At 48.4% G+C, this 26,438-nt stretch overlaps 1 protein-coding gene across 1 annotated transcript in view; it reads right to left on the bottom strand.

The window, feature by feature from the left end:
- Window positions 1-26,438, bottom strand: part of LOC123759108 (bestrophin-4) — a 112,004-nt gene that overhangs the window by 26,311 nt on the left and 59,255 nt on the right. The window contains 6 exon segments of the mRNA XM_045743968.2: window positions 1,730-1,860; window positions 3,387-3,538; window positions 4,316-4,396; window positions 6,164-6,316; window positions 9,247-9,324; window positions 25,759-25,916. Coding sequence (XP_045599924.1) covers window positions 1,730-1,860; window positions 3,387-3,538; window positions 4,316-4,396; window positions 6,164-6,316; window positions 9,247-9,324; window positions 25,759-25,916 — 753 coding nt within the window.

Below are 26,438 nucleotides of genomic sequence, written 5' to 3' on the forward strand. Positions count from 1 at the left end.
ACAGGACCCAAAATTTGCTGCTTTGGGTCCATTTCATTTGGAAAATTAGTTTAAATTTTTTTTTTAAATTCTAATACGGCGATTTTTGGCCGTAGTTCACACGAGGGAAAAGCGACGTAATTTGTAAGAGGACGGGCTGAAAGTATAGCCTTCAGCGTCACCCCCATCTACATCCTACATCAACTCAGACATCTAGTTCCTATCAACTCAGACATCTACTTCCTATCAACTCAGCCATCTACTTCCTAGTCAACTCAGCCATCTACTTCCTAGTCAACTCAGCCATCTACTTCCTAGTCAACTCGGCCATCTACTTCCTACTCAACTCAGCCATCTACTTCCTAGTCAACTCAGCCATCTACTTCCTTCTCAACTCAGCCATCTACTTCCTAGTCAACTCAGCCATCTACTTCCTAGTCAACTCAGCCATCTACTTCCTTCTCAACTCAGCCATCTACTTCCTAGTCAACTCAGCCACCTACTTCCTAGTCAACTCAGCCATCTACTTCCTTCTCAACTCAGCCATCTACTTCCTAGTCAACTCAGCCATCTACTTCCTTCTCAACTCAGCCATCTACTTCCTAGTCAACTCAGCCATCTACTTCCTTCTCAACTCAGCCATCTACTTCCTAGTCAACTCAGCCACCTACTTCCTAGTCAACTCAGCCATCTACTTCCTAGTCAACTCAGCCATCTACTTCCTACTCAACTCAGCCATCTACTTCCTAGTCAACTCAGCCATCTACTTCCTTCTCAACTCAGCCATCTACTTCCTAGTCAACTCAGCCATCTACTTCCTACTCAACTCAGCCATCTACTTCCTAGTCAGCTCAGCCATCTACTTCCTAGTCAACTCAGCCATCTATTTCCTAGTCAACTCAGCCATCTACTTCCTAGTCAACTCAGCCATCTACTTCCTTCTCAACTCAGCCATCTACTTCCTAGTCAACTCAGCCACCTACTTCCTAGTCAGCTCAGCCATCTACTTCCTTCTCAACTCAGGCATCTACTTCCTAGTCAACTCAGCCATCTACATCAACTCAGCCATCTACTTCCTACTCAACTCAGCCATCTACATCAACACAGCCATCTACATCCGACATCGACACAAACGTCTGCAGCCTACGTCAATACAGCCATCTACATCCAAAATCAACTCGTGCATCTACATCCAAAATCAACCCAGCCATCTTTATCCTAAATCTACAAAAGTCAGCTTCATCCTATTTTAACACATCTACCTACATCCACAATCGGCACAGCCATCTACGTCCTAGTTGACTAGGAAGTTGTTTTACGTTCTAGAAAACAACTGGAGCCTCTTAAGACATCTACGCCGACCACCAGATGACTCAAAGATTACAGAAGGAATTATATTTTCTAAGAAATACAGATGTCGTAGTGGACATATCAAAGTCGGAACTGCAAGGTGACTCTCGAGGCCTTGAAATGCAACCCTCGTCTAACTCCAAGGACAAACTATTGCCTCCCTGGGCCTCTATGAAGTAAAGAGAGCAACCTCAGTTGAAGAAAGTTGCCTAACCACCTTTACCTACTTCGCCTACCTCTCAAGATCTCGAGCATTACCTCCGTTGATCTTACGGTCTTCCGCCCTCCCTTCCCTTTCGAAGCTCAGGGGGGAAGAAGGCCATCGTTACCTGACCTACCTGTAACCTGCAGCAACGTACCCGTCACCTACTTGTGACCTGTAGGAAGAGGCCGTACCTACCTCCGAAGTTGTTTGCGGAGGACCTGATGGAGGGGTGCTGGGTGGCGAGGCTGCTGGAGGGGCGGCGCTCGTCATCTTCGCCCTCCTCCTCGATGTCTGGCAGGATGAGGTTCTGTTTATCTTCGGGGATTCTGCCAGAACGAGAGACAGCAGCGGGGTGAGGGGCGCCACCAGGGGAGAGAGAGAGAGAGAGAGAGAGAGAGAGAGAGAGAGAGAGAGAGAGAGAGAGAGAGAGAGAGGAGAGGGGGAGGGGGGGGAGGTAGAGGAATAAGACGGGGAAACAGAAAGAGGGGACAAACAGGAAGACAGGAACAGAAACAGAGGCAGACAGATAGGCCTGCAGACACACAGACAAGCTACAAGAAACAACAGGTGAACAGAAATATCAAAACAGGGAATATTGCAACAAAGAAATAACATGGAAAAGAAAATTCGAGTTAAAAATAATTTTATATTGCGTGTTTACGAATGGAGAGAAGAGGTACGAATAGCGAATAAGGGAAGAGGACGCTAAGAATAAGGAACAGCATGAAACAGGTTAGGTTCCCTAGAGCCAACAAATTCTGGAAGAAGTATTAAAGACCCATTAATGAAGATAGAGACAAGATAATAGAGAAGAGTGTAGAGCAAATGAGGAGAACGTTTAACGGAAGAGGAAGTAAGAGATAATGGCGGGGAATAATAGATGATAGCGAGAGAAGGTGAAGGAGACGAAACAGGAAAGGGCAAGCGAACGAGGAACATGAAAAGGTGACAGTATCGCGGTGGGTAAACAGAACAAGGAAACTGAGACTAAAAACACGGGAATAACACAATCGCGCGTGAGAGTGAACACCACTACCAAGATAATGATGATGATGGTGATGATGACAGTGATAGAGATAAAGATAAGAAACAAGAGAGACGATGAGACGCCGAGCATAAAATCATCAAGAAAGACGGAAAAGCCAAAAGCAAGAACAATGGACGTTCTACCTTTCCCCCCTCTTAAAAAAAGTAAATAAAATCGAATGAATGGGGAGTAAAGAACAATGGGTGGACAGGCACGTGTTCTTGATGAACAAGGAGGGTGGTGAAGATCGGACAGGAGCAGAGAGAGGGGGGAGCTCACTGGTCAGATGTTATTCCTACAGTCATCGTGGGGGAGAGTCATACTTGCATCCATCTACTGTGTTTGTTCTTGGGGAAGTTTTTTAGAAGCCAGAGGAACACCTGGCGGCTCCCCTACTCTCGAGCTTATACGTTAATTCAAGTTATTTAGATTTAAACCCGCATGGACATCAATGGTATAATTCATTATATACGAACTAAACATCTTCACTTAACGGTAAACAAATGTCACGGGAGATTTCCTTTATTCTTAAGGGATCTCCAGTTTTTCCGATCTGAAGACATTTTTTCCCCCCTTGGAAACTTGGGTATAGGAGTTTAATCTTGCAAGAAAGTCTCCTGCAGACAAGATTAATCACCTTCCCCATAATATATTTATATAATTCATGGAACAAAATTCACTCCACTCAGGAGTCAAGCAACACCGAGAGTAAGGAACCGCCTTATTTTTGTAAGCATCAACGAGAGAAAAAGCTTAGAAACACTGGTAATAATCTACTAGTCTAAGAGGCTCTCACACCCAGCACTCGGAGGCGTCCAAACTTACACCATGTTGGCCACCGATCCTCGGTACGTCCGCTTCTTGAACTCGGCCGACGCCTCGGTGTAGGGCAAGACGGGGCTCTCGTCGTCGTAGTAGATGTCCTTACAGAGGGGCGGCGTCCTCAGGAGGAGGGTGTCCACAATGAGATAAGACACCTGCAGGAGGTATAGGGAGAAAGGTGTTTAAGGGGGGGATTTTTTGCTCTGTTGAAGCATGTCAGGGAAGGGAAGTATATATATATAGATTTCTATTAACTTTTTGTTTCAGATACGGGAGGGATCGAGAGCGGTTTTATCTCTCTTAGTGTTTTAATAGCTTCGTTTTCTTCTACTAGCTACATATTTTGACTGACATGACTCCTGGGTCATGTCCTCTTAAAAGCATAGGAGGTGGGTTGGCGATATATATATATATATATATATATATATATATATATATATATATATATATATATATATATATATATATATATATATATATATATATATATATATATACACACACGAGAACAACAGTGTTAATCATCTTAATATCCGGATTATCCCTAACCCAACACGCAAGCTCATTTGTCTTACTCATCCATACAAAAGTATTTCCTATTGTGTGTGTGTGAAATTTTGTCTACCTTAGCCTCTATTATGTATCTACTTCCACCTCTATACTACTACTACTACTTCACTTCATTTTCACTGCTTCTACGATGCCTCTACACTACTACACTGCCTCTACTTCGCGTCTACCCTGCCTCTACCCTAAAGCGTCTACCCTGCCTCTACCCTAAATCACCACTTTATATAGCATACATAAGCCATCTTTTCTACCCGCCCATCCTTTACAAGACCTTACTCATCCCCCCATTACCAGAGATTGCCTTACCCACCCACCCCCACACTACCAGGGACTGCCTTACCCATCTCCCTCCTCCCCATTACCTTCATATGTCTATCAATAATCCAATTGAGTTCGAAATCCTCATCGTCGTCACCGAACGGGTTAATCAGTTGCTCAGCGACCTGTAGGCAAGGATAGAAGTAATTAGAACAGTTGTCAGGGTGTTCGGTTTAGGGAAAGACGGTCTTTTAGTGCCTAGATGAAAAATAAATTAAATTTATTTCACATTGTAGTTATAAGACCAATTATATATATATATATATATATATATATATATATATATATATATATATATATATATATATATATATAATATATATACCGTAGTCTCGCGGGTTGACCTATTACAGCACATTTTTAAAGACATGAAGACATCAACTCATCCGTTAAAAATGATGTATTCGTAAATATTAAAGCACCGTCATATAGACGTTTTCTATATGCATCTATCTTGATAGGTTAGGTGGGTTGCTAGGGTTCGTTCGTTTCTAGTCAGGGAAAATAGTTGCATTTTTTTTTGTTGACAGTGGCAGATCGAGAGAACGACCAGGGGCCAGATTAACTTGCGAAGCAGTTACGCAAGCACTTACGAACCTGTACATCTTTTCTCAATCTTTGGCGGCTTTGTTTACAATTATTAAACAGTTAATGAGCAACGAAGCACCAGGAGGCTGTTTATAACAATAACAACGGTTGATTGGCAAGTTTTCATGGGTTTAAACTGTTTAATAAAATTAAACTGTTTAATAAATGTAACCAAAGGCGGCAAAGATTGAGGAAAGATGAACACATCCACAAGGGCCGTGACGAGGATTCGAACCTGCGTCCGGGAGCATCCCAGACGCTGCCTTGATCGCCTGCAGCTACGTCTGGGATGCTCATAGGTTGGAATCCTCGTCACAGGCACTTGTGGATTTGTTCATTTGATGCATCACGCTATTGTGATTTGTATGTGTAAATGAGGAAAGATGTACACTTTCGTAAGTACTTGCTTAACTGCTTCGTGAATCTGGCCCCTGGCTTTAGGCTATCTTGAGATGATTTCGGGTTTTTTTTTTTTTTTTTTAGTGTCCCCGCGGCCCGGTCCTCGACCAGGCCTCCACCCCCAGGAAGCAGCCCGTGACAGCTGACTAACACCTAGGTACCTATTTTACTGCTAGGTAACAGGGGCATAGAGTGAAAGAAACTCTGCCCAATGTTTCTCGCCGGCGCCTGGGATCGAACCCAGGACCACAGGATCACAAGTCCAGCGTGCTGTCCGCTCAGCCACCTGCTACTGTCATTGCTTTATCCGGATAACAAAAATTGTTTCGTTAATGCGACAAGTAAATATGTAATTAAAGTACTTAATGCACTTCAATTTTCACGCTTTTGACCACGACGTCAAAATTCCTGTTTTCGTATATTTCGTGAAATAAATTTCGTTTATTTCTAAATTACGTGTCTAAATTTGCGGTGCCTAAATTTCGTTAAATTTATGCACCGCAAAACTGACCTGTCTCGAACTAATGCCTAGGCGGCTTGAAAGGTTAGGTTATCTTGAGGTTATCTTGAGATGATTTCGGGACTTAGCGTACCCGCGGCCCGGTCCTCGACCAGGCCTCTCTTTTTTGTTACACCACACCCCCATCGAGCATGCCCGTAGCAGCTGTCTAACTCCCAGGTACCTATTTACTGCTAGGTAACAGGGGCATCAGGGTTAAAGGAACATTTTTGCCTATTTGTCTCCGCCTCCACCAGGGATCGAACCCGGAACCTCAGGACTACGAATCCGAAACGCTGTCCACTCAGCTGCCAGGCGCCCTGATGCCTATAGGTTTTACTGCTACTGGCAACGACAGAACCTTTTGACGTCTGTTACATGGTGAAGAAGGTGGTGTTGGACGCACCTTGAGGAGACCCATGTAGAAGAAGAACTGAAGGATGGTGAAGAAGGGGATGTAGAGGTCAAGCTTGGCCTTGTACGGGTAAGGGGACTTCTCCACGAACTGCCGCCCAACGATAGCCGCCAAGAAGAAGGCGTAGGTGGCTATCGTCACTACCTGTAACGTGGGAGGAGTTGTGGTTATCGAGGCTCAAGAGCTCGGTCTCCTCTAGATCTCAAGCTTGGTGAGTCTCTCTCTCTGTCTCTCTCTCTCTCTCTCTCTCTCTGTCTCTCTCTCTCTCTCTCTGTCTCTCTCTCTCTCTCTCTCTCTCTCTCTCTCTCTCTCTCTCTCTCTCTCTCTCTCTCTCTCTCTCTCTCTCTCTCTCTCTCTCTCTCTCTCTCTCTCTCTCTCTCTCTCTCTCTCTCTCTCTCTCTCTCTCTCTCTCTCTCTCTCTCTCTCTCTCTCTCTCTCTCTCTCTCTCTCTCTCTCATACAAGAATAACAACATTAAGGGATTGATGACAACAAAGGAAAATTACATTATCATATATTTTCACGCTATTAACTATGGGTTAATTTCCTCGTGATTTACACACACATATAATTAATAATTTGCTTTGTCGGGGACAGGAAGCCTTGTAACTAGGTCCCCCCCCACCACGGTCCAACTACTGACCCCAGGATGTAACCCCTCCCCCTCCCCTACAACAGTTGCTTAACTCCCGGGGTACCTAATTGCAACTAGGTGATCAGATGCATGAAGTGAAAGCTGCCTCGTATGGGCCAATAGGCTTTCTGCAGTTACCTTTGTTCTTATGTTCTTAAAGGGAACGTGCCTAGTCATTTCTGTCCCGCCCGGGGATCGAACCCGGGTACCCCGATTGTGAGTCGAGAACTAAACCAACTGTCTGTACAGAGTAGTAATTAATGCCAGGTTTTGCTCATTAAAAACAATGTTTAATTTAAAAAACGGAATTCAATTTTGTTTGAATTCACATTATTATCCAGTTGAAGTATAGGTTAAATGGTCCGAAACGTAGCGCTCACAACTAGAATTCATTAATAAAAATAATTATATTTCTAGTAAAAAAATAGTAATAACTGATATTACTACTACTACTACTAATAATAATAATAATAATTGGACTAGCAGTAATATAAATAATCCCCAGAAAATAGTGTGGGTTGGGGGGCCACTGGTCAGGGGACATACACAGGGACCCTATAGCACGAAACAACTGACGAGGCAACATTACCACGCTCAACATTCGTACACAAGTTCAAACACAGTTTAAAGCACTATTACAAAGATTCAAACAAAGATTCAATTTCATTCATTTCGTATGGATCGTTCAGCTGACTCCCACTCAAGCTGTGAGACAAAAAACGTGGCTGCATATTTCAACTGTTGAATATGAATTAAGAGAGAACAAACGATTGCAACATGCAAGAGACTAAGAGACTTGCTTAACTAAGTTTAATTGCTGCTTTATGGGGCTAAACCTTTGATATAAACCTTGAAAATAAACAGTAACTTATTCGTATATCCTTCATGACCTTTTTATTCACACTGATATAATTTTAACATAAAAATATCTTAAAAATACAGACAAGGAATATTACATATATATATATATATATATATATATATATATATATATATATATATATATATATATATATATATATATATATATAATGTTTATTTTGAATGCCGACCAGACCGTCCTCCTGCTCACACCCTGTGAGATAAGGTGCAACAAGACGCCAGCTGAGCCAATATTACGTTAACAGCCATCAAGAGGGGGAACTAAGCCAAGAAGAAAGCCGGCGCTTTAGTTTGGTTATTTGCAGCTAAGCCGGCCGGTTATGGTCGTTAGAGGCGGCCAGTTGGGCGTCTGGTGGCTTTTGCAGGTGGTCGAGGGCCAGTGAGAGAAAGGTGGTCTGGTAGGGGGTCACGCACACTGTGGTCACCTTGGTTTATAGCTTTACCCTGCTTGACCTGGAGCTTCTCATTTGGTAACTGATGGCTGTCCAGACTGGAGAACCATTGTATGCAATCAGTAGTGACAACTTCTTTTTTTTCCGGTCAGTGATAGGTTGCGTCTAGAGCAAACAGATCCCAAAGAGCCCAAGTGGTGCCTGGAGTTACAGAGCCGGGCTAAAGGGTGGAACAGCCGTGATTCCAGGCTACAGAATGGAAGGGCCCTGGTTCTTGGAGGTGATGGAACATCTCTGTAGGGTCTGGTCACACCCAACACCCGGTACTGTAACACTAGGTCATTCTACCTTTTGGGATTAAGCCTCTTAAGCTGACGGGTACAGATGCTGGCACTACGAGATCCAAGAGTCTTAAGGTTCGCTAATGTTAAAGTTGAAACTGGAATATCAAATATCTCATTCTTTGGCTCTGGTACTTGGTGGAGATGATTCCATCTGATTTTTGATGCAAGGACCGAGATCTGGAATTACAAGAACCATCAACGTTTGTCTAGAACACTGCCAAAGCTCTTAGGGTCATGTAGGGGCCAGCACCCGCACCAGGAGGACCTAGCACTTTATTCCAGATCGAATACCTGATGAGTACAGGACTGAAACATTTCGGATCAGGGGAGTTGTCTCCAGGGTACTACAGGATAACCTCAATAGGCACACCGAGGCACTGGGAGTGTCTACTGAGACAAGAAGCCCACGAGAAGCTCTGTAAGGGGTAAACAACACTGTGAGTGGATCATGGGTGGCGGTTATGAAGGGGGAGGGGGTTCATTTGGGGGGCGGGGGAGGGGGGCCACATGGCTAGTAACGGCGGGGGGAGGGGGGGGGCACATAGCTAGTAACGGTGAAAGGAGCAGGGAGAAATGGGGAAGGGGCAGCTGTAGTTTTAAAAGGGTTAACCAGAGGGTCTTAAATGAGGGCCTGGAGCGATTAAGGAGCGAGCCTACAGTACCTGTGTATATACCAGCGGGGGGCTCACCCAATCGTAACACCAGAGCAAGCCACATTTGGCTCGAAATTCGAGAAACTCCTGTAATAAAAGGGGAAAGTCGGTAGGGCAGGTATGCGGCATGGCCCATGGAAGATTGGAATGGTGTTTGGTGATTACCCTACCTGAGTGTACACTAGAGGGATTGACACCCAGTCATAGCTCCAGAGCATTCCGCATTTTTGTCTGAACTCATTGAACTCCTGGAAAGAGAGGACATCTAAAGTTGTGGGGGACTGCTGGCTGGGCTTGTGTTAGCGGTTAGCGGGGGGATAAAGTTGACATATGTGAGTGCATCCTCGGGGCGGGGGGTCAGGTGGGGGGTCGTGACCCCCCTATCTCCCGGCCCCGGGAGGGGTTTGGGACGGGGGTGGGGGGATTGCAGGCTGGGCGCACAGACCCTCCCTGCCGTCCAGCATGCCAACGTTTAGAAGGTTTATGGAGTTTTATAATGGTTCTTGGACAGCTTTATGGAAGCGGGGCTGTAAGCTCCTTGCCAACCGTACACAATAGGGAGTCTTGAGCCTGTGTCTATCTTTGTCTCATTGTCACTTGTGCACGACTCTTGAAAGGTATTAAACATTCTGTGATAGTCATTTGTTTAGTATCAAAAGAAAAGCCCTTAACCAGTATGGATACAATCACTAGTACAAGGCTGTTATTATATTAAGAACTATGTGACACAAAACTGGATAATCTAAGTTACAATTACGTGAGGATATTGTATTCTCATTTTAGTTTCATCACAAATAGTCCAGATGGTGTGTGTGTCAATATCTGCTCGCGAGTACATTGATTGATTGATGAAGATTAAGCCACCCAAAAGGTGACACGGGCATGAATAGCCCGTAAGCGGTGGCCCTTTTGAGCCATTACCAGTGTCAATAGATGATACTGGAGATCTGTGGAGGTGCGACTGCACCCTACGACGGGAGACGTCTCCCGTGTGAGTACATTATAGAAGGGGGAAACGACGATTATTTTAGTCTCCCCTCGAGGGGCCATATTCCTCAACAGGTTACTATTGCCAAAGAGATTTAGTGTATAAGAGAACAAATGTAATTCGGCGCGGATTATCGAGTATCACTGGCTAACATAATAGTTTTTTTTAAATAAAAATATACAAATATCTCCTCCTCCTCCCCCCTCAAATTAGTTTATTTCTTGAATTGGTTTTCACCATTTTATTACATTGTACAAATAACGTATCTTGGATACATTCCAGTGCTTTGATAGGTGTTTTGGTTACTATGGACGAGGTATTTATTTATTTATTTAATTATTTATATACAAGAAGGTACATTGGGTTTGTGAGAATACATAGCATAGTATTTACAATCTTGTAAAACCGCTAGTACGCGCAGCGTTTCGGGCTGGTCCTTAATCTAACAGATAATATTAAGTAGGTAAATTCTAGCAGAAGTAATAAAATGATAACAAATACATTGCAAGAAAAACCAAATTGTATTGTATTGTATAATTGTATTGAAGGAGTATCTGAGCCCATCCTCCTGTTTTGGTAGTACTTATAGTAACGATGAGGACCTGAGGACATCTGCCGACGAACAACGCAATTAGAAAGTAGAAACCTGGACTATGAAATTTGGACAAACCGGAAAAGGTTTTGTATTTATGTTCCAAAGACAAATTAAACTAACCTAACCTTCCTAGACCTAATACACGCGACTTGAGGCCTAATATAGTACATATGTTGACCAGACCACATACTAGAAGTTGAAGGGACGACGACGTTTCGGTCCGTCCTGGACCATTCTCAAGTCGATTGAGAATGGTCCAGGACGGACCGAAACGTCGTCGTCCCTTCAACTTCTAGTGTGTGGTCTGGTCAACATACTTCAGCCACGTTATTGTGACTCATCGCCTGCATAGTACATATGTGTGCTAGATACCCCTTTTTGGGGAAAGGCTTCTGGAGTCAACCTCGAGGAAAAATCCGGAGTTGGAGCCCCTAAGGCAGTTCGTTGTTGACGTCGACCTCGTTCTGGCAGCTCCTGCGACGGTGCTGGAACCATGTGTACTGGCATTTGCCTTTCTATTGGATAATTTCAGCAACGTGGAGAGGGGGACCTGCTGCATGGGTAACAGCTTCTCTTCCATATCTACCTACCCAGGCTTTGCGCTCTGTCAGGGCGCAACTCCATAGTCTTCAGAGACTGAAGGAGGCCTACTACTATGTGTGCTAGACTAGGCCTAGGAATATTTAAGTTTGTTTTTAGCTTCATTTTTTCGGACTTAAAAGTGAACAGTACCGAATTCGACTATCTAATTGCTTAGTACGTCAATGTTTGTACTATGGTGCACATAGTTATTGTATATAGTTGGCATCCATCAGTCTCAGGAGACTATGAAGATGCGCTCTGGTTGTCGGTTTGGAGAGGCCTCTCCAGGGCGCAAAGCCAGGGTAGGTTGATACGGGGGAGAAGCTGTTACCCGAGCAGCAGGTCCCCCCCCCCCCTCTCCACGGCGCTGAAAGTCTCCAATGGAAAGGCAAACGCCAATACATTTAGTTCCAGCGTCGTCACAGGAATTATGAGCTCCGCAGTTGACCTCCAAGTTGGTGAAAGAAGGCACAGGGACTCCAAACCCGGAGACCGCCGTGGTCGGGGCAGGTTCGTCGTGGATTCGAACCTGCGTCCGGGAGCATCCCAGACACTGCTCACGGCCCTTGTGGATTTGTTCATTTGATGCATCACGTTAGTGTGATCTCTGTGTGTGATGATGTAAGGGCGAAGAGGGAGAACGGCCTATTGACATAGCTCGGGTGCAGGGGGGGGGGGTTGTGTAAAACCCTGGTTTGTGCCTCGGAGAGGCTACGGGATCCAGTAAGTTCAGTAGAACTTCGGTTTCAACCCTTTTAACCCTGTCGTAGCTCAGTCGATTAAGGCAGTGTCTGGGATGCTCTTGGACGCAGGTTCGAATCCTCGTCACGGCCCTTGTGGATTTGCTCTCTCATCATCGTTACTCTCATTGCAGCTACGTATATATTTCTCAGGCGCATGTGCTACGTTTGGTGAGTGTTGTGCAGTCTGTACGACTCCTCTTTGACACCCACCAGGTGAGATTATTATGAGAAAGCACTAAGCCAGTATGACTATATCGGGAGGATTATGAAGAGAAGGTTTTGGAGTAGAATGTAGGGAGGGAGGGGGGACTTATCACGGGAAAGCGCCAAGTCATTACGACTATATAGCACTGGGAAGGGGTCAGGATAAGATTTTGGGATGGGACGGAGGGAAGGAATGGTGCCCAACCACTTGGACGGTCGGGGATTGAACGCCGACCTGCATGAAGCGAGACCGTCGCTCTACCGTCCAGCCCAAGTGGTTGGAGTAGAATGGAAGAGAAAGAACGGCACCCAACTACTTGGACTATCAGGGATCGAACACTGGCCTGCAAGAAGCGAGGCCGACCCTGTAGCCACGAGTGCAAGTGGTCGGGCAGTACTGGTGAGGGTGGAGGTACGGGTTACACAGTAACAAGTGACTGTATTTTGCTGTAACATTAAACAGTTTGAGTCAGAAAGCTGATGAAGTTTTCTGTAGATATACCCCTTCTATATATCTACAAAAGATATAACTTTAGATATATCTAAGATATATATTAGGAGGTATATCTTAGATATCCCCTTCTCGCATACAAGCTGCTAGAGACATTCCTCTGTATTACTTTCCTAGTAAAGTGTTAGCTTGAGATATTTCTCATGTATCAACGTGTAGTTGGGTCAGGAGGCCTGGTCGACGACCGGGCCGCGGGAACGCTAAGCCCCGGAAGCACCTCAAGGTAACCTCAAGGTCAAGGTAGTTACTGAAGCAAGTTACTGCAGTCCATGTTACCTTCAGAGACGAAGTACTTACACAATCTGCATATTATTATTATTCTGTATTGCGTATGAAAGGTGTTGCTAGTGTTTAGGAGCGTGATCTTCCCACACCTGCTGAGGTGTCACCAGGAGCCAGCAGTGTTGTGTGTAGGAGCCACACACCCGCCAGCACCCAGGGTTGTGTGTAGGAGCCACACACCTGCCAGCACCCAGGGTTGTGTGTAGGAGATACACACCCGCCAACACCCAGTGTTGTGTGTAGGAGCCACACACCTGCCAGCACCAGCAAGGTTGTGTGTAGGAGCCACACACCTGCCAACACCCAGGGTTGTGTGTAGGAGCAACACACCTGCCAGCACCGTGTTGTGTGTAGGAGCCACACACCTGCCAACACCCAGGGTTGTGTGTAGGAGCAACACACCTGCCAACACCCAGGGTTGTGTGTAGGAGCCACACACCTGCCAGCACCTAGGGTTGTGTGTAGGAGCCACACACCTGCCAACACCTAGGGTTGTGTGTAGGATCCACACACCTGTCAGCACCTAGGGTTGTGTGTAGGAGCCACACACCTGCCAGCACCCAGTGTTGTGTGTAGGAGCCACACACCTGCCAACACCCAGTGTTGTGTGTAGGAGCCACACACCTGCCAACACCCAGGGTTGTGTGTAGGAGCAACACACCTGCCAACACCCAGGGTTGTGTGTAGGAGCAACACACCTGCCAGCACCTAGGGTTGTGTGTAGGAGCCACACACCTGCCAACACCCAGTGTTGTGTGTAGGAGCCACACACCTGCCAACACCCAGGGTTGTGTGTAGGAGCAACACACCTGCCAACACCCAGGGTTGTGTGTAGGAGCAACACACCTGCCAGCACCTAGGGTTGTGTGTAGGAGCCACACACCTGCCAACACCCAGGGTTGTGTGTAGGAGCCACACACCTGCCAACACCTAGGGTTGTGTGTAGGAGCCACACACCTGCCAACACCCAGGGTTGTGTGTAGGAGCAACACACCTGCCAACACCGTGTTGTGTGTAGGAGCCACACACCTGCCAGCACCTAGGGTTGTGTGTAGGAGCCACACACCTGCCAGCACCTAGGGTTGTGTGTAGGAGCCACACACCTGCCAGCACCTAGGGTTGTGTGTAGGAGCCACACACCTGCCAGCACCTAGGGTTGTGTGTAGGAGCCACACACCTGCCAACACCCAGGGTTGTGTGTAGGAGCCACACACCTGCCAGCACCCAGTGTTGTGTGTAGGAGCCACACACCTGCCAACACCCAGGGTTGTGTGTAGGAGCAACACACCTGCCAACACCCAGGGTTGTGTGTAGGAGCAACACACCTGCCAACACCGTGTTGTGTGTAGGAGCCACACACCTGCCAGCACCTAGGGTTGTGTGTAGGAGCCACACACCTGCCAGCACCTAGGGTTGTGTGTAGGAGCCACACACCTGCCAGCACCTAGGGCTGTGTGTAGGAGCCACACACCTGCCAACACCCAGGGTTGTGTGTAGGAGCCACACACCTGCCAGCACCCAGTGTTGTGTGTAGGAGCCACACACCTGCCAACACCCAGGGTTGTGTGTAGGAGCAACACACCTGCCAACACCCAGGGTTGTGTGTAGGAGCAACACACCTGCCAACACCGTGTTGTGTGTAGGAGCCACACACCTGCCAGCACCTAGGGTTGTGTGTAGGAGCCACACACCTGCCAGCACCTAGGGTTGTGTGTAGGAGCCACACACCCGCCAGCACCGTGTTGTGTGTAGGAGCCACACACCTGCCAGCACCAGCAGTGTTGTGTGTAGGAGCCACACACCCGCCAGCACCGTGTTGTGTGTAGGAGCCACACACCTGCCAGCACCAGCAGTGTTGTGTGTAGGAGCCACACACCCGCCAGCACCGTGTTGTGTGTAGGAGCCACACACCTGCCAGCACCAGCAGTGTTGTGTGTAGGAGCCACACACCCGCCAGCACCGTGTTGTGTGTAGGAGCCACACACCTGCCAGCACCAGCAGTGTTGTGTGTAGGAGCCACACACCCGCCAGCACCGTGTTGTGTGTAGGAGCCACACACCTGCCAGCACCAGCAGGGTTGTGTGTAGGAGCCACACACCTGCCAGCACCAGCAGGGTTGTGTGTAGGAGCAACACACCTGCCAACACCGTGTTGTGTGTAGGAGCAACACACCTGCCAACACCCAGTGTTGTGTGTATGAGCCACACACCCGCCAACACCCAGTGTTGTGTGTAGGAGCCACACACCTGCCAACACCCAGTGTTGTGTGTAGGAGCCACACACCTGCCAACACCCAGTGTTGTGTGTAGGAGCCACACACCTGCCAACACCCAGTGTTGTGTGTAGGAGCCACACACCTGCCAACACCCAGTGTTGTGTGTAGGAGCCACACACCTGCCAACACCCAGGGTTGTGTGTAGGAGCCACACACCCGCCAACACCCAGTGTTGTGTGTAGGAGCCACACACCCGCCAACACCCAGTGTTGTGTGTAGGAGCCACACACCTGCCAGCACCGTGTTGTGTGTAGGAGCCACACACCTGCTAGCACCGTGTTGTGTGTAGGAGCCACACACCTGCCAGCACCGTGTTGTGTGTAGGAGCCACACACCTGCCAGCACCGTGTTGTGTGTAGGAGCCACACACCTGCCAGCACCGTGTTGTGTGTAGGAGCCACACACCCGCCAGCACCGTGTTGTGTGTAGGAGCCACACACCTGCCAGCACCAGCAGGGTTGTGTGTAGGAGCCACACACCTGCCAGCACCAGCAGGGTTGTGTGTAGGAGCCACACACCTGCCAGCACCGTGTTGTGTGTAGGAGCCACACACCCGCCAGCACCGTGTTGTGTGTAGGAGCCACACACCTGCCAGCACCAGCAGGGTTGTGTGTAGGAGCCACACACCTGCCAGCACCGTGTTGTGTGTAGGAGCCACACACCCGCCAGCACCGTGTTGTGTGTAGGAGCCACACACCTGCCAGCACCAGCAGGGTTGTGTGTAGGAGCCACACACCTGCCAGCACCGTGTTGTGTGTAGGAGCCACACACCTGCCAGCACCAGCAGGGTTGTGTGTAGGAGCCACACACCTGCCAGCACCGTGTTGTGTGTAGGAGCCACACACCTGCCAGCACCAGCAGGGTTGTGTGTAGGAGCCACACACCTGCCAGCACCGTGTTGTGTGTAGGAGCCACACACCCGCCAACACCAGCAGGGTTGTGTGTAGGAGCCACACACCCGCCAGCACCGTGTTGTGTGTAGGAGCCACACACCTGCCAGCACCAGCAGGGTTGTGTGTAGGAGCCACACACCCGCCAGCACCCAGTGTTCAGCGGCTGTCACAACCCGAGTGTTTATCAGTGGAACTCTTAGCTTTTCTGAACACTTAAGTAATATATAAGATCACGAGAACGTAATATTTCTATGAGAAAATATTTAGGAACAAACTACTAGTCCCCGTGGCGCAGTTGGCAGTCCTTGTGGCGCAGTGGTAAAGCACTTGCTCGGCCCTTCGCGATCGCTTTGACCTGGGTTCGTATCCTGGCCGGGAAGGATTGACCGGGAGCCAATCCTTAACTGTAACCTCTAATCACCCAGCAGGGAATGGGTACCTGCTTGTTAAACGATTTAGCGGGTCGTATTCGGGGAAAAATTAGGTTTCCGGACCTGCCCGAAACGCTATGCGTACTAGTGGCTGTACGAGAATGTAAGAACTCTTGTATATATAAATAAAATAAAAATAATAATAAATAGAAAGTCTTTCATCAATTTGCTTTAATTAAATATTAAAAATTTACAGGATGTTGTAATATCTGCAGTCATTACTCAACCGTAAATAGCTCGTCATGTTGCTTTGAAAGCATCGTACCCGCCGCCGACCAACTCTCGTTCAAATTAATTTTTTAAGATATGACGCACTGACAGCTGAATGGTATAGATAATCTTACCTAATGCAAACACCCTTCGGTGTGAGTCTAGCATAAAGAGGTGTAAGGCTTCTTGTCTAAGGTTGGCCACGTGTCAGGCACTACCCTGTTGATCTTGATGATGTTGTGCAGAGAAGCCTAACCTGATAGGGTTTGGTTTAGTGTTGGGCTTAAAGTCGATCAACTACGAGAGGGTTATTAAAGTCACAACAATGGCTGACTGACCTCCCTTTAGACTTGAATTGCTGCGCATATTAGTGGCTTTAGTTATATATTATATTAGTTATTATATATCCTCCATATTAGTTATATCCTCCTGCTATATATATATCCTTATATATAGTTATATTTAGTTATATATATCCTCCTGCTTCAGTGGTCAATGGAAGATAACTTACTCAATGGAAGATAACTTAACAATGGAAGATAACTTAAATATATAACTATAAATATATAGTTATATATTTATAGGTAAGTTATCTTACCTATAAATCCTCGACTGTCCATAAATTATTTGTGCGTGCACTTGTATAAATAAAATAATATTATTATTATTCACAAACCACTCGCATTAACGTGATGTATTAATGAGAAAATCAGTTGGCGCCATGGCCAGGATTCGAACCTACACGCTGGGTATACTTCCAAACACACGCCTTGAACCAGTGGATCACGAGGCGCTCAAAGGTAACGTAACGTTGGGTTCAACTGAATCCGCAAGAAGGCCTGAGCCATCGAACTAACACCAAGTCAGTGTTGTGTACACTACTTGCGTGCACTCTTGGCGGGGCTTCCCTCCAATGCCCACTTCAAGTGGGCAGAGAAATCACATCAATAATTTGTATGAATGAGAAGGTCCAGTTGGAGCGTGTTTTGGTGGGCTGCTGGAGCGTGTCTTGGGGGGCTGCTGGAGCGTGTCTTGGTGGGGTACTGGAACGTGTCTTAGTGGGGTACTGGAGCGTGTCTTGGTGGGCTGCTGGAGCGTGTCTTGGTGGGGTACTGGAGCGTGTCTTAGTGGGGTACTGGAGCGTGTCTAGGTGGGCTACTGGAGCGTGTCTTAGTGTGGTACTGGAGCGTGTCTTGGTGGGCTGCTGGAGCGTGTCTTGGGGGGCTGTTGGAGCGTGTCTTGGTGGGCTGCTGGAGCGTGTCTTGGTGGGCTGCTGGAGCGTGTCTTGGTGGGCTCCTGGAGCGTGTCTTGGTGGGCTGCTGGAGCGTGTCTTGGTGGGCTCCTGGAGCGTGTCTTGGTGGGCTGCTGGAGCGTGTCTTGGTGGGCTCCTGGAGCGTGTCTTAGTGGACTGCTGGAGCGTGTCTTGGTGGGCTCCTGGAGCGTGTCTTGGTGGGCTCCTGGAGCGTGTCTTGCTGGGCTGCTGGAGCGTGTCTTAGTGGGCTGCTGGAGCGTGTCTTGGTGGGCTCCTGGAGCGTGTCTTACTGGACTGCTGGAGCGTGTCTTGGTGGGCTCCTGGAGCGTGTCTTAGTGGACTGCTGGAGCGTGTCTTGGTGGGCTGCTGGTGCGTGTCTTAGTGGGCTGCTGGTGCGTGTTTTGGTGGGCTGCTGGAGCGTGTCTTGGTGGGCTGCTGGTGCGTGTCTTAGTGGGGTACTGGAGCGTGTTTTGGTGGGGTACTGGAGCGTGTCTTGGTGGGCTGCTGGAGCGTGTCTTGGTGGGCTCCTGGAGCGTGTCTTAGTGGACTGCTGGAGAGTGTCTTGGTGGGCTGCTGGAGCGTGTCTTAGTGGGCTGCTGGAGCGTGTCTTGGTGGGCTGCTGGAGCGTGTCTTAGTGGGCTGCTGGAGCGTGTCTTGCAGGGCTGCTGGAGCGTGTCTTGGTGGGCTGCTGGAGCGTGTCTTAGTGGACTGCTGGAGCGTGTCTTGGTGGGCTGCTGGAGCGTGTCTTGGTGGGCTGCTGGAGCGTGTCTTAGTGGACTGCTGGAGCGTGTCTTAGTGGGCTGCTGGAGCGTGTCTTGGTGGGCTGCTGGAGCGTGTCTTGGTGGGCTGCTGGAGCGTGTCTTAGTGGACTGCTGGAGCGTGTCTTAGTGGGCTGTTGGAGCGTGTCTTGGTGGGCTGCTGGAGCGTGTCTTAGTGGGCTGCTGGAGCGTGTCTTGGGGGGCTGCTGAAGCGTGTCTTGGTGGGCTGCTGGAGCGTGTCTTGGTGGGCTGCTGAAGCGTGTCTTAGTGGGCTGCTGGAGCGTGTCTTGGTGGGCTGCTGGAGCGTGTCTTAGTGGGCTCCTGGAGCGTGTCTTGGTGGGCTGCTGGAGCGTGTCTTGGTGGGCTGCTGGAGCGTGTCTTGGTGGGCTCCTGGAGCGTGTCTTGGTGGGGTACTGGAGCGTGTCTTGGTGGGCTGCTGGAGCGTGTCTTAGTGGGCTCCTGGAGCGTGTCTTGGTGGGCTCCTGGAGCGTGTCTTGGTGGGCTGCTGGAGCGTGTCTTGGTGGGCTCCTGGAGCGTGTCTTGGTGGGGTACTGGTGCGTGTCTTGGTGGGCTGCTGGAGCGTGTCTTGGTGGGCTGCTGGAGCGTGTCTTGGTGGGCTACTGGAGCGTGTCTTGGTGGGCTGCTGAAGCGTGTCTTGGTGGGCTGCTGGAGCGTGTCTTGGTGGGCTGCTGGAGCGTGTCTTGGTGGGCTGCTGGAGCGTGTCTTGGTGGGCTGCTGGAGCGTGTCTTGGTGGGCTACTGGAGCGTGTCTTGGTGGGCTGCTGGAGCGTGTCTTGGTGGGCTGCTGGAGCGTGTCTTGGTGGGCTGCTGGAGCGTGTCTTGGTGGGCTACTGGAGCGTGTCTTGGTGGGCTACTGGAGCGTGTCTTGGTGGGCTACTGGAGCGTGTCTTGGTGGACTCCTGGAGCGTGTCTTGGTGGACTCCTGGAGCGTGTCTTGGTGGACTCCTGGAGCGTGTCTTGGTGGGCTGCTGGAGCGTGTCTTGGTGGGCTGCTGGAGCGTGTCTTGGTGGGCTGCTGGAGCGTGTCTTGGTGGGCTCCTGGAGCGTGTCTTGGTGGACTCCTGGAGCGTGTCTTGGTGGGCTGCTGGAGCGTGTCTTGGTGGACTCCTGGAGCGTGTCTTGGTGGACTCCTGGAGCGTGTCTTGGTGGGTTGCTGGAGCGTGTCTTGGTGGGCTGCTGGAGCGTGTCTTGGTGGGTTCCTGGAGCGTGTCTTGGTGGGCTGCTGGAGCGTGTCTTAGTGGGCTCCTGGAGCGTGTCTTGGTGGGCTGCTGGAGCGTGTCTTGGTGGGCTGCTGGAGCGTGTCTTAGTGGGCTGCTGGAGCGTGTCTTGGTGGGCTGCTGGAGCGTGTCTTAGTGGGCTGCTGGAGTGTGTCTTGGTGGGCTGCTGGAGCGTGTCTTGGTGGGCTGCTGGAGCGTGTCTTGGTGGGCTGCTGGAGTGTGTCTTGGTGGGCTGCTGGAGCGTGTCTTGGTGGGCTGCTGGAGCGTGTCTTGGTGGGCTCCTGGAGCGTGTCTTGGTGGGCTGCTGGAGCGTGTCTTAGTGGGCTCCTGGAGCGTGTCTTAGTGGGCTGCTGGAGCGTGTCTTGGTGGACTCCTGGAGCGTGTCTTGGTGGGCTGCTGGAGCGTGTCTTGGTGGGCTGCTGGAGCGTGTCTTGGTGGGCTGCTGGAGCGTGTCTTAGTGGGCTGCTGGAGCGTGTCTTGGTGGGCTGCTGGAGCGTGTCTTAGTGGGCTGCTGGAGCATGTCTTGGTGGGCTGCTGGAGCGTGTCTTGGTGGGCTGCTGGAGCGTGTCTTGGTGGGCTGCTGGAGCGTGTCTTAGTGGGCTGCTGGAGCGTGTCTTGGTGGGCTGCTGGAGCGTGTCTTGGTGGGCTGCTGGAGCGTGTCTTGGTGGGCTGCTGGAGCGTGTCTTAGTGGGCTGCTGGTGCGTGTCTTAGTGGGCTGCTGGAGCGTGTCTTGGTGGACTCCTGGAGCGTGTCTTGGTGGGCTGCTGGAGCGTTTCTTGGTGGGCTGCTGGAGCGTGTCTTGGTGGGCTGCTGGAGCGTGTCTTGGTGGACTCCTGGAGCGTGTCTTAGTGGGCTGCTGGAGCGTGTCTTGGTGGGCTGCTGGAGCGTGTCTTAGTGGGCTGCTGGAGCGTGTCTTGGTGGGCTGCTGGAGCGTGTCTTAGTGGGCTGCTGGAGCGTGTCTTGGTGGACTCCTGGAGCGTGTCTTGGTGGGCTGCTGGAGCGTGTCTTGGTGGGCTGCTGGAGCGTGTCTTGGTGGGCTGCTGGAGCGTGTCTTGATGGGCTGCTGGAGCGTGTCTTGGTGGGCTGCTGGAGCGTGTCTTGGTGGGCTGCTGGAGCGTGTCTTGGTGGGCTGCTGGAGCGTGTCTTGGTGGGCTACTGGAGCGTGTCTTGGTGGGCTGCTGGAGCGTGTCTTGGTGGGCTGCTGGAGCGTGTCTTGGTGGGCTGCTGGAGCGTGTCTTGGTGGGGTACTGGAGCGTGTCTTGGTGGACTGCTGGAGCGTGTCTTGGTGGACTGCTGGAGCGTGTCTTGGTGGACTCCTGGAGCGTGTCTTGGTGGGCTGCTGGAGCGTGTCTTGGTGGACTCCTGGAGCGTGTCTTGGTGGGCTGCTGGAGCGTGTCTTGGTGGGCTGCTGGAGCGTGTCTTGGTGGGCTGCTGGAGCGTGTCTTGGTGGGCTGCTGGAGCGTGTCTTGGTGGACTGCTGGAGCGTGTCTTGGTGGGCTGCTGGAGCGTGTCTTGGTGGGCTGCTGGAGCGTGTCTTGGTGGACTGCTGGAGCGTGTTTTGGTGGGCTGCTGGAGCGTGTCTTGGTGGGCTGCTGGAGCGTGTCTTGGTGGGCTGCTGGAGCGTGTCTTGGTGGGCTGCTGGAGCGTGTCTTGGTGGGCTGCTGGAGCGTGTCTTGGTGGACTGCTGGAGCGTGTCTTGGTGGGCTGCTGGAGCGTGTCTTGGTGGGCTGCTGGAGCGTGTCTTGGTGGGCTGCTGGAGCGTGTCTTGGTGGGCTCCTGGAGCGTGTCTTGGTGGGCTCCTGGAGCGTGTCTTGGTGGGCTGCTGGAGCGTGTCTTGGTGGGCTCCTGGAGCGTGTCTTGGTGGGCTGCTCCTGCTTCAGTGGTCAATGGAAGTCGTTATTAATTATTGCCAGACGGCTTGAGTTAAGGAGAGCCTTGGTGAGTCTGCCGTTAGGCCATGATTTTGGTCCAACTATCCAGTGTTCACAAGTCGACAAGTGACAGTTTGTCCCAAAATGGGTAGCGCTTTTTCCCGTTAAGGGAATGCTGAGGAACTTAATTAACAACTTATATATATGAGGGGTTTAACTTAAATCTAAGAGATAAGCGAAATCTGTCTTTAGTTTTAGAAGAAAATCTAAGAGATAAGCGAAATCTGTCTTTAGTTTTAGAAGAAAATCTAAGAGATAAGCGAAATCTGTCTTTAGTTTTAGAAGAAAATCTAAGAGATAAGCGAAATCTGTCTTTAGTTTTAGAAGAAAAGTTTAGCTTAATTCATTTATGCATCCTGTGAGTGGTAGTGGAAAAGCTTATACAGCTCTAGAACCGAGAGCCCTTACGGTTTATAGGCTAAACATTTTTTTCAGCTGTGGTGTGCTAGTTACAGATTGATTGATGAAGATTAAGCCACCCAAAAGGTGGCACGGGCATGAATAGCCCGTAAGTGGTGGCCCTTTGGAGCCATTACCAGTATCTTTTAGCTGATGCTGGAGATCTGTGGAGGTGCGACTGCACCCTACGGAGAGGTCGTGACCTTTCCGCTAGTTACAGGTCTTATTGCCTCAGATTTGAGATTAGGTGGGCCAGGGTAGTGATGAGAGTGTCATAACGTGGCTGGCGTTACGTAACATGGTCACTAGGCAAGGAGGTGAGAGAGAGACTTGCAGCCTGTACAAACTCACTGTCTTCAACACGCACACAGATGGCTTATCTGGCTAGAAGTTTGGGTAATATGTCATCCAGGATACAATACAGGGACATTTCTTGAATATTATTGATGGAGTTCTCTAAACTCTTGGATTTGTTCACGTTTAGTTCTGTGGCGGCGTAAGGGTATCTGAATAATTTTGCTGAGAACTTTCCATTTAGTTACATCTACTGAAGCAGGTGGTGCAGCCTCCCAGGGGCACCTTGTAGTCGCGTCTAAGACTAGCAGCAGTAACGTCTAGATATCTCCCGACCTTAGTGTGTGACCCATAGATATGTTACTCTTTCTGCCAAGTGGTATGATGGTATTGTATTATTTATTATACACCCCATACCCATGCCGTGGGCGGTGGGGATAAGGGTTACAGACGGACATAATGGGTTCACCCGCCAAACACACACCGAAGCTACGACGTTGGTACAACGTTCGAACAAGTTTGAACTCCTAACCAGTTATAACAACCAATATAACAAGTTGTAACAACGTTCTAATACGTCATAAATACGTTCAGCCAAGATGTAACAACTTTATTTACAAATTGTAACAAGCGGAAAATAGAGACAGTTTCGGTTTGTGTTTCCAGGGTTGCAGGGACTCGACTCCCCAGTTCGTATAGCTAAGCAAATGACTAATCTTGTGAACCTTGTTACGCAAGCTTGAATAGTTTGTGCACATTTAACTTGTCTCGAGTGTACTCAATTGTATTGGAGTTTTGGGTATATTTATACTGTCCTCAGGCTGCTCGACGGCACTCCAAGGTGGTAATCAACTCCCTCGTTAAGAGCATCGACCAACTCATTAGTTCGATTGTGCATTCGGAGACCTCTGTGGATTGCGATTCAAAGGAGACAGGCTCTGATTCCACACTAATCATTTTATTATTAAATTGGCAGCTGCATCCTGAGGTTTTCAATTATTGACAAATGACTGATCAAGTATCATTGATCAAATGAGTCACAGTGTACACAGTAACGATTTAAAATTTAAATCAAATGAGTCAATGCGGATGAATCAATACATTATATAAACTGTGAAGGTTCAAATTATTTAGGTTTATTTTGCTAGATAGTTGATGCCAAAAGCTATCTTTTTTTTTAATCTCCGCGGGAAAGGAAAACGCTACAAGATTATTTAATTGGGTTCTGAAATACGCCCGTTTTCTTCTGTTTTGGAGACCCGTCGAAATGTATTTAAAAAGATGCAATTATTTTACTATGTCGTAGCTCAGTCGCTTAAGGCGCGTCTGGGATCCTCTCGGACGCACGTTCGAACCCTCGTTACGGCCCTTGTGGATTTGTTTATTTAACAAAACTTTAACATGATACTTGTCCATTAAACAGCCATGACTAGTAACCTGCCCTGGGGGCAGATATTGACGCAGGTTGCATTGCTTATATTGCGTCTTGTTGCATTAAGCAACGAGATGCAGTGTAAACAGACACTGGCAGGAACACTCGTGTCAACAGTGTCTCGAGTAATCACATCTCTTGGGAGCAGATATTGACACACACAACCTCTTGTATTAACTACTCCGACGCGTCAAGCACAAGCACTCGTCTCAACACGGGCAAATAACGCTCCCGTATACACACACACACACACACACACACACACACACACACACACACGCACGCACGCCCTTCGTTAGTGGTGCGAGGCTTCGTAGTGTTAGAGGCGGGTGTTAGTTGAGGTCTCGCGGCCAAACAACCCACACACCTGGGCAAACAACCCACACACAGGGCAATCAACCCACAGACAGGACAAACAACCCACACACCTGGACAATCAACCCACAGACAGGACAAACAACCCACACACCTGGACAAACAACCCACACACAGGGCAAACAACAGCCATTCCCCTCCCACAACCATTGAATTCAATTTTGTCAAACTATCTCTTATGACTTTTTTTATGGATATATTAATCTAAATAAACTTTCGAATAGAGATATATCTACCTAGAACGAATAAAGAAACTTTTAAAGAGAGAGTACAAGACTTAAGAGGTTTGGCAAAGGACCAATCAAAATGCAACAGGACAAAAAGGACCAATCAAAAGAAGGAGTTTTAAGATGCAATAAGTCAGAGTCTTCAAGTAATGATTTAAACTTGCGGAATTGCTTTAGATTTATATACTTGCTTTACAACTTAAATGGAGCTGAGAATGAAGTAAAAATGCTAGGAGAATATTTAATGTCAAAATATACATATACATTTCTGCAAGCATGAAAGAGAAAGCAAACAAGTATTATGGGAAACATATTTGTCAGGTCCAAAGGTATTAGAATATTTTGGGGGAAAAAATGCCAAAAAATATAAAAAAGTTAAAACTAAAAAAATGCCAAAAAATATAAAAAAGTTAAAACTAAAAAAATGCCAAAAAATATAAAAAAGTTAAAACTAAAAAAATGCCAAAAAATATAAAAAAGTTAAAACTAAAAAAATGCCAAAAAATATAAAAAAGTTAAAACTAAAAAAATAACCAAAAATTAAAATCTATAATTTACAGCAGCGGCGAGTGCTAATATATTTATCAAGAGAAGCTTGTGAATGACAAGTTGTATAAAAAAAACTAAAACAACTATATGCTTTCACTTCTATTACAATTAGCAAAACAAAAAACAGTTTTATTTATACTAATGAGAAATAATGACAAAATTGAGCAATCAATAAAAAAGCATTGTCGGAACACTAAGTTCAACTCAAGTGTTATTTTCCTACAGACAAAATGCTAAAAATTAAAACAAAAAATATTCCAGCTAGAGCTGCTTAGCCCAGCGCGCAGACAACGTAACAACAACGTCATTTGTACTACGTTCACGTTAATGCAACCTTGATACAACCTTGTATCAACGTTGCCGTAATAACGTCAAAAAAACGTCGTGGCTGCGTTGAGTGTTTTCTGGGAATTAACACGAGGAAGGACAGACAGGGAGGGGGGAATGGGGTCGGTGTGGTTGGGGGGGGGAGAGAATTTATCGTGTGTGTGAGACGATAACAAATGCCACATTACCTCCATAATGTGTTTAACGCCCATGGGATCCGGTATCCTCTTCTGCGCCTTGATATCTTTGAGCAGCGCCGTGAACCACGTGCAGGGCACCCAGTAGGTGTTGAACTCCTTGTTGGGCACCAGCTTGTAGATTCCCAGCTCTGTGGTCGTGATGAAGCCTGCGTAGGAGGGAAGAGCAGAGAGAGAGCGGGAGTAAGCTCAAGGAAGCTGAAGATAAGCTATACTTATTGTGTTGAAGATCAAGCAGGGAAGTGGCAGCGTACAGTAGATACAGAGAGAGAGTAGCAGCTTCTCAAAGATGCTACAATGGGCATCCTGATTGATGAAGATTAAGCCACCCAAAAGGTGGCACGGGCATGAATAGCCCGTAAGTGGTGGCCCTTTTGAACCAATACCAGTATCAATAGATGATACTGGAGATCTGTGGAGGTGCGACTGCACCCTGCGTGACGGGAGATGTCTCCCGTGGCATCCTGATGATTGATTGATAAAGATTAAGCCACCCAAAAGGTGGCACGGGCATGAATAGCCCGTAAGTGGTGGCCCTTTTGAGCCATTTCCAGTATCAATAGCTGATACTGGAGATCTGTGGAGGTGCGACTGCACCCTGCGTGACGGGAGATGTCTCCCGTGAATACTTCAAATGGCATCCTGACTCCTGACAACATATATATATAAAG

Source organism: Procambarus clarkii, chromosome 15 (assembly GCF_040958095.1).
Source record: "Procambarus clarkii isolate CNS0578487 chromosome 15, FALCON_Pclarkii_2.0, whole genome shotgun sequence".
Classification (NCBI taxonomy): Eukaryota; Metazoa; Arthropoda; class Malacostraca; order Decapoda; family Cambaridae; genus Procambarus; species Procambarus clarkii.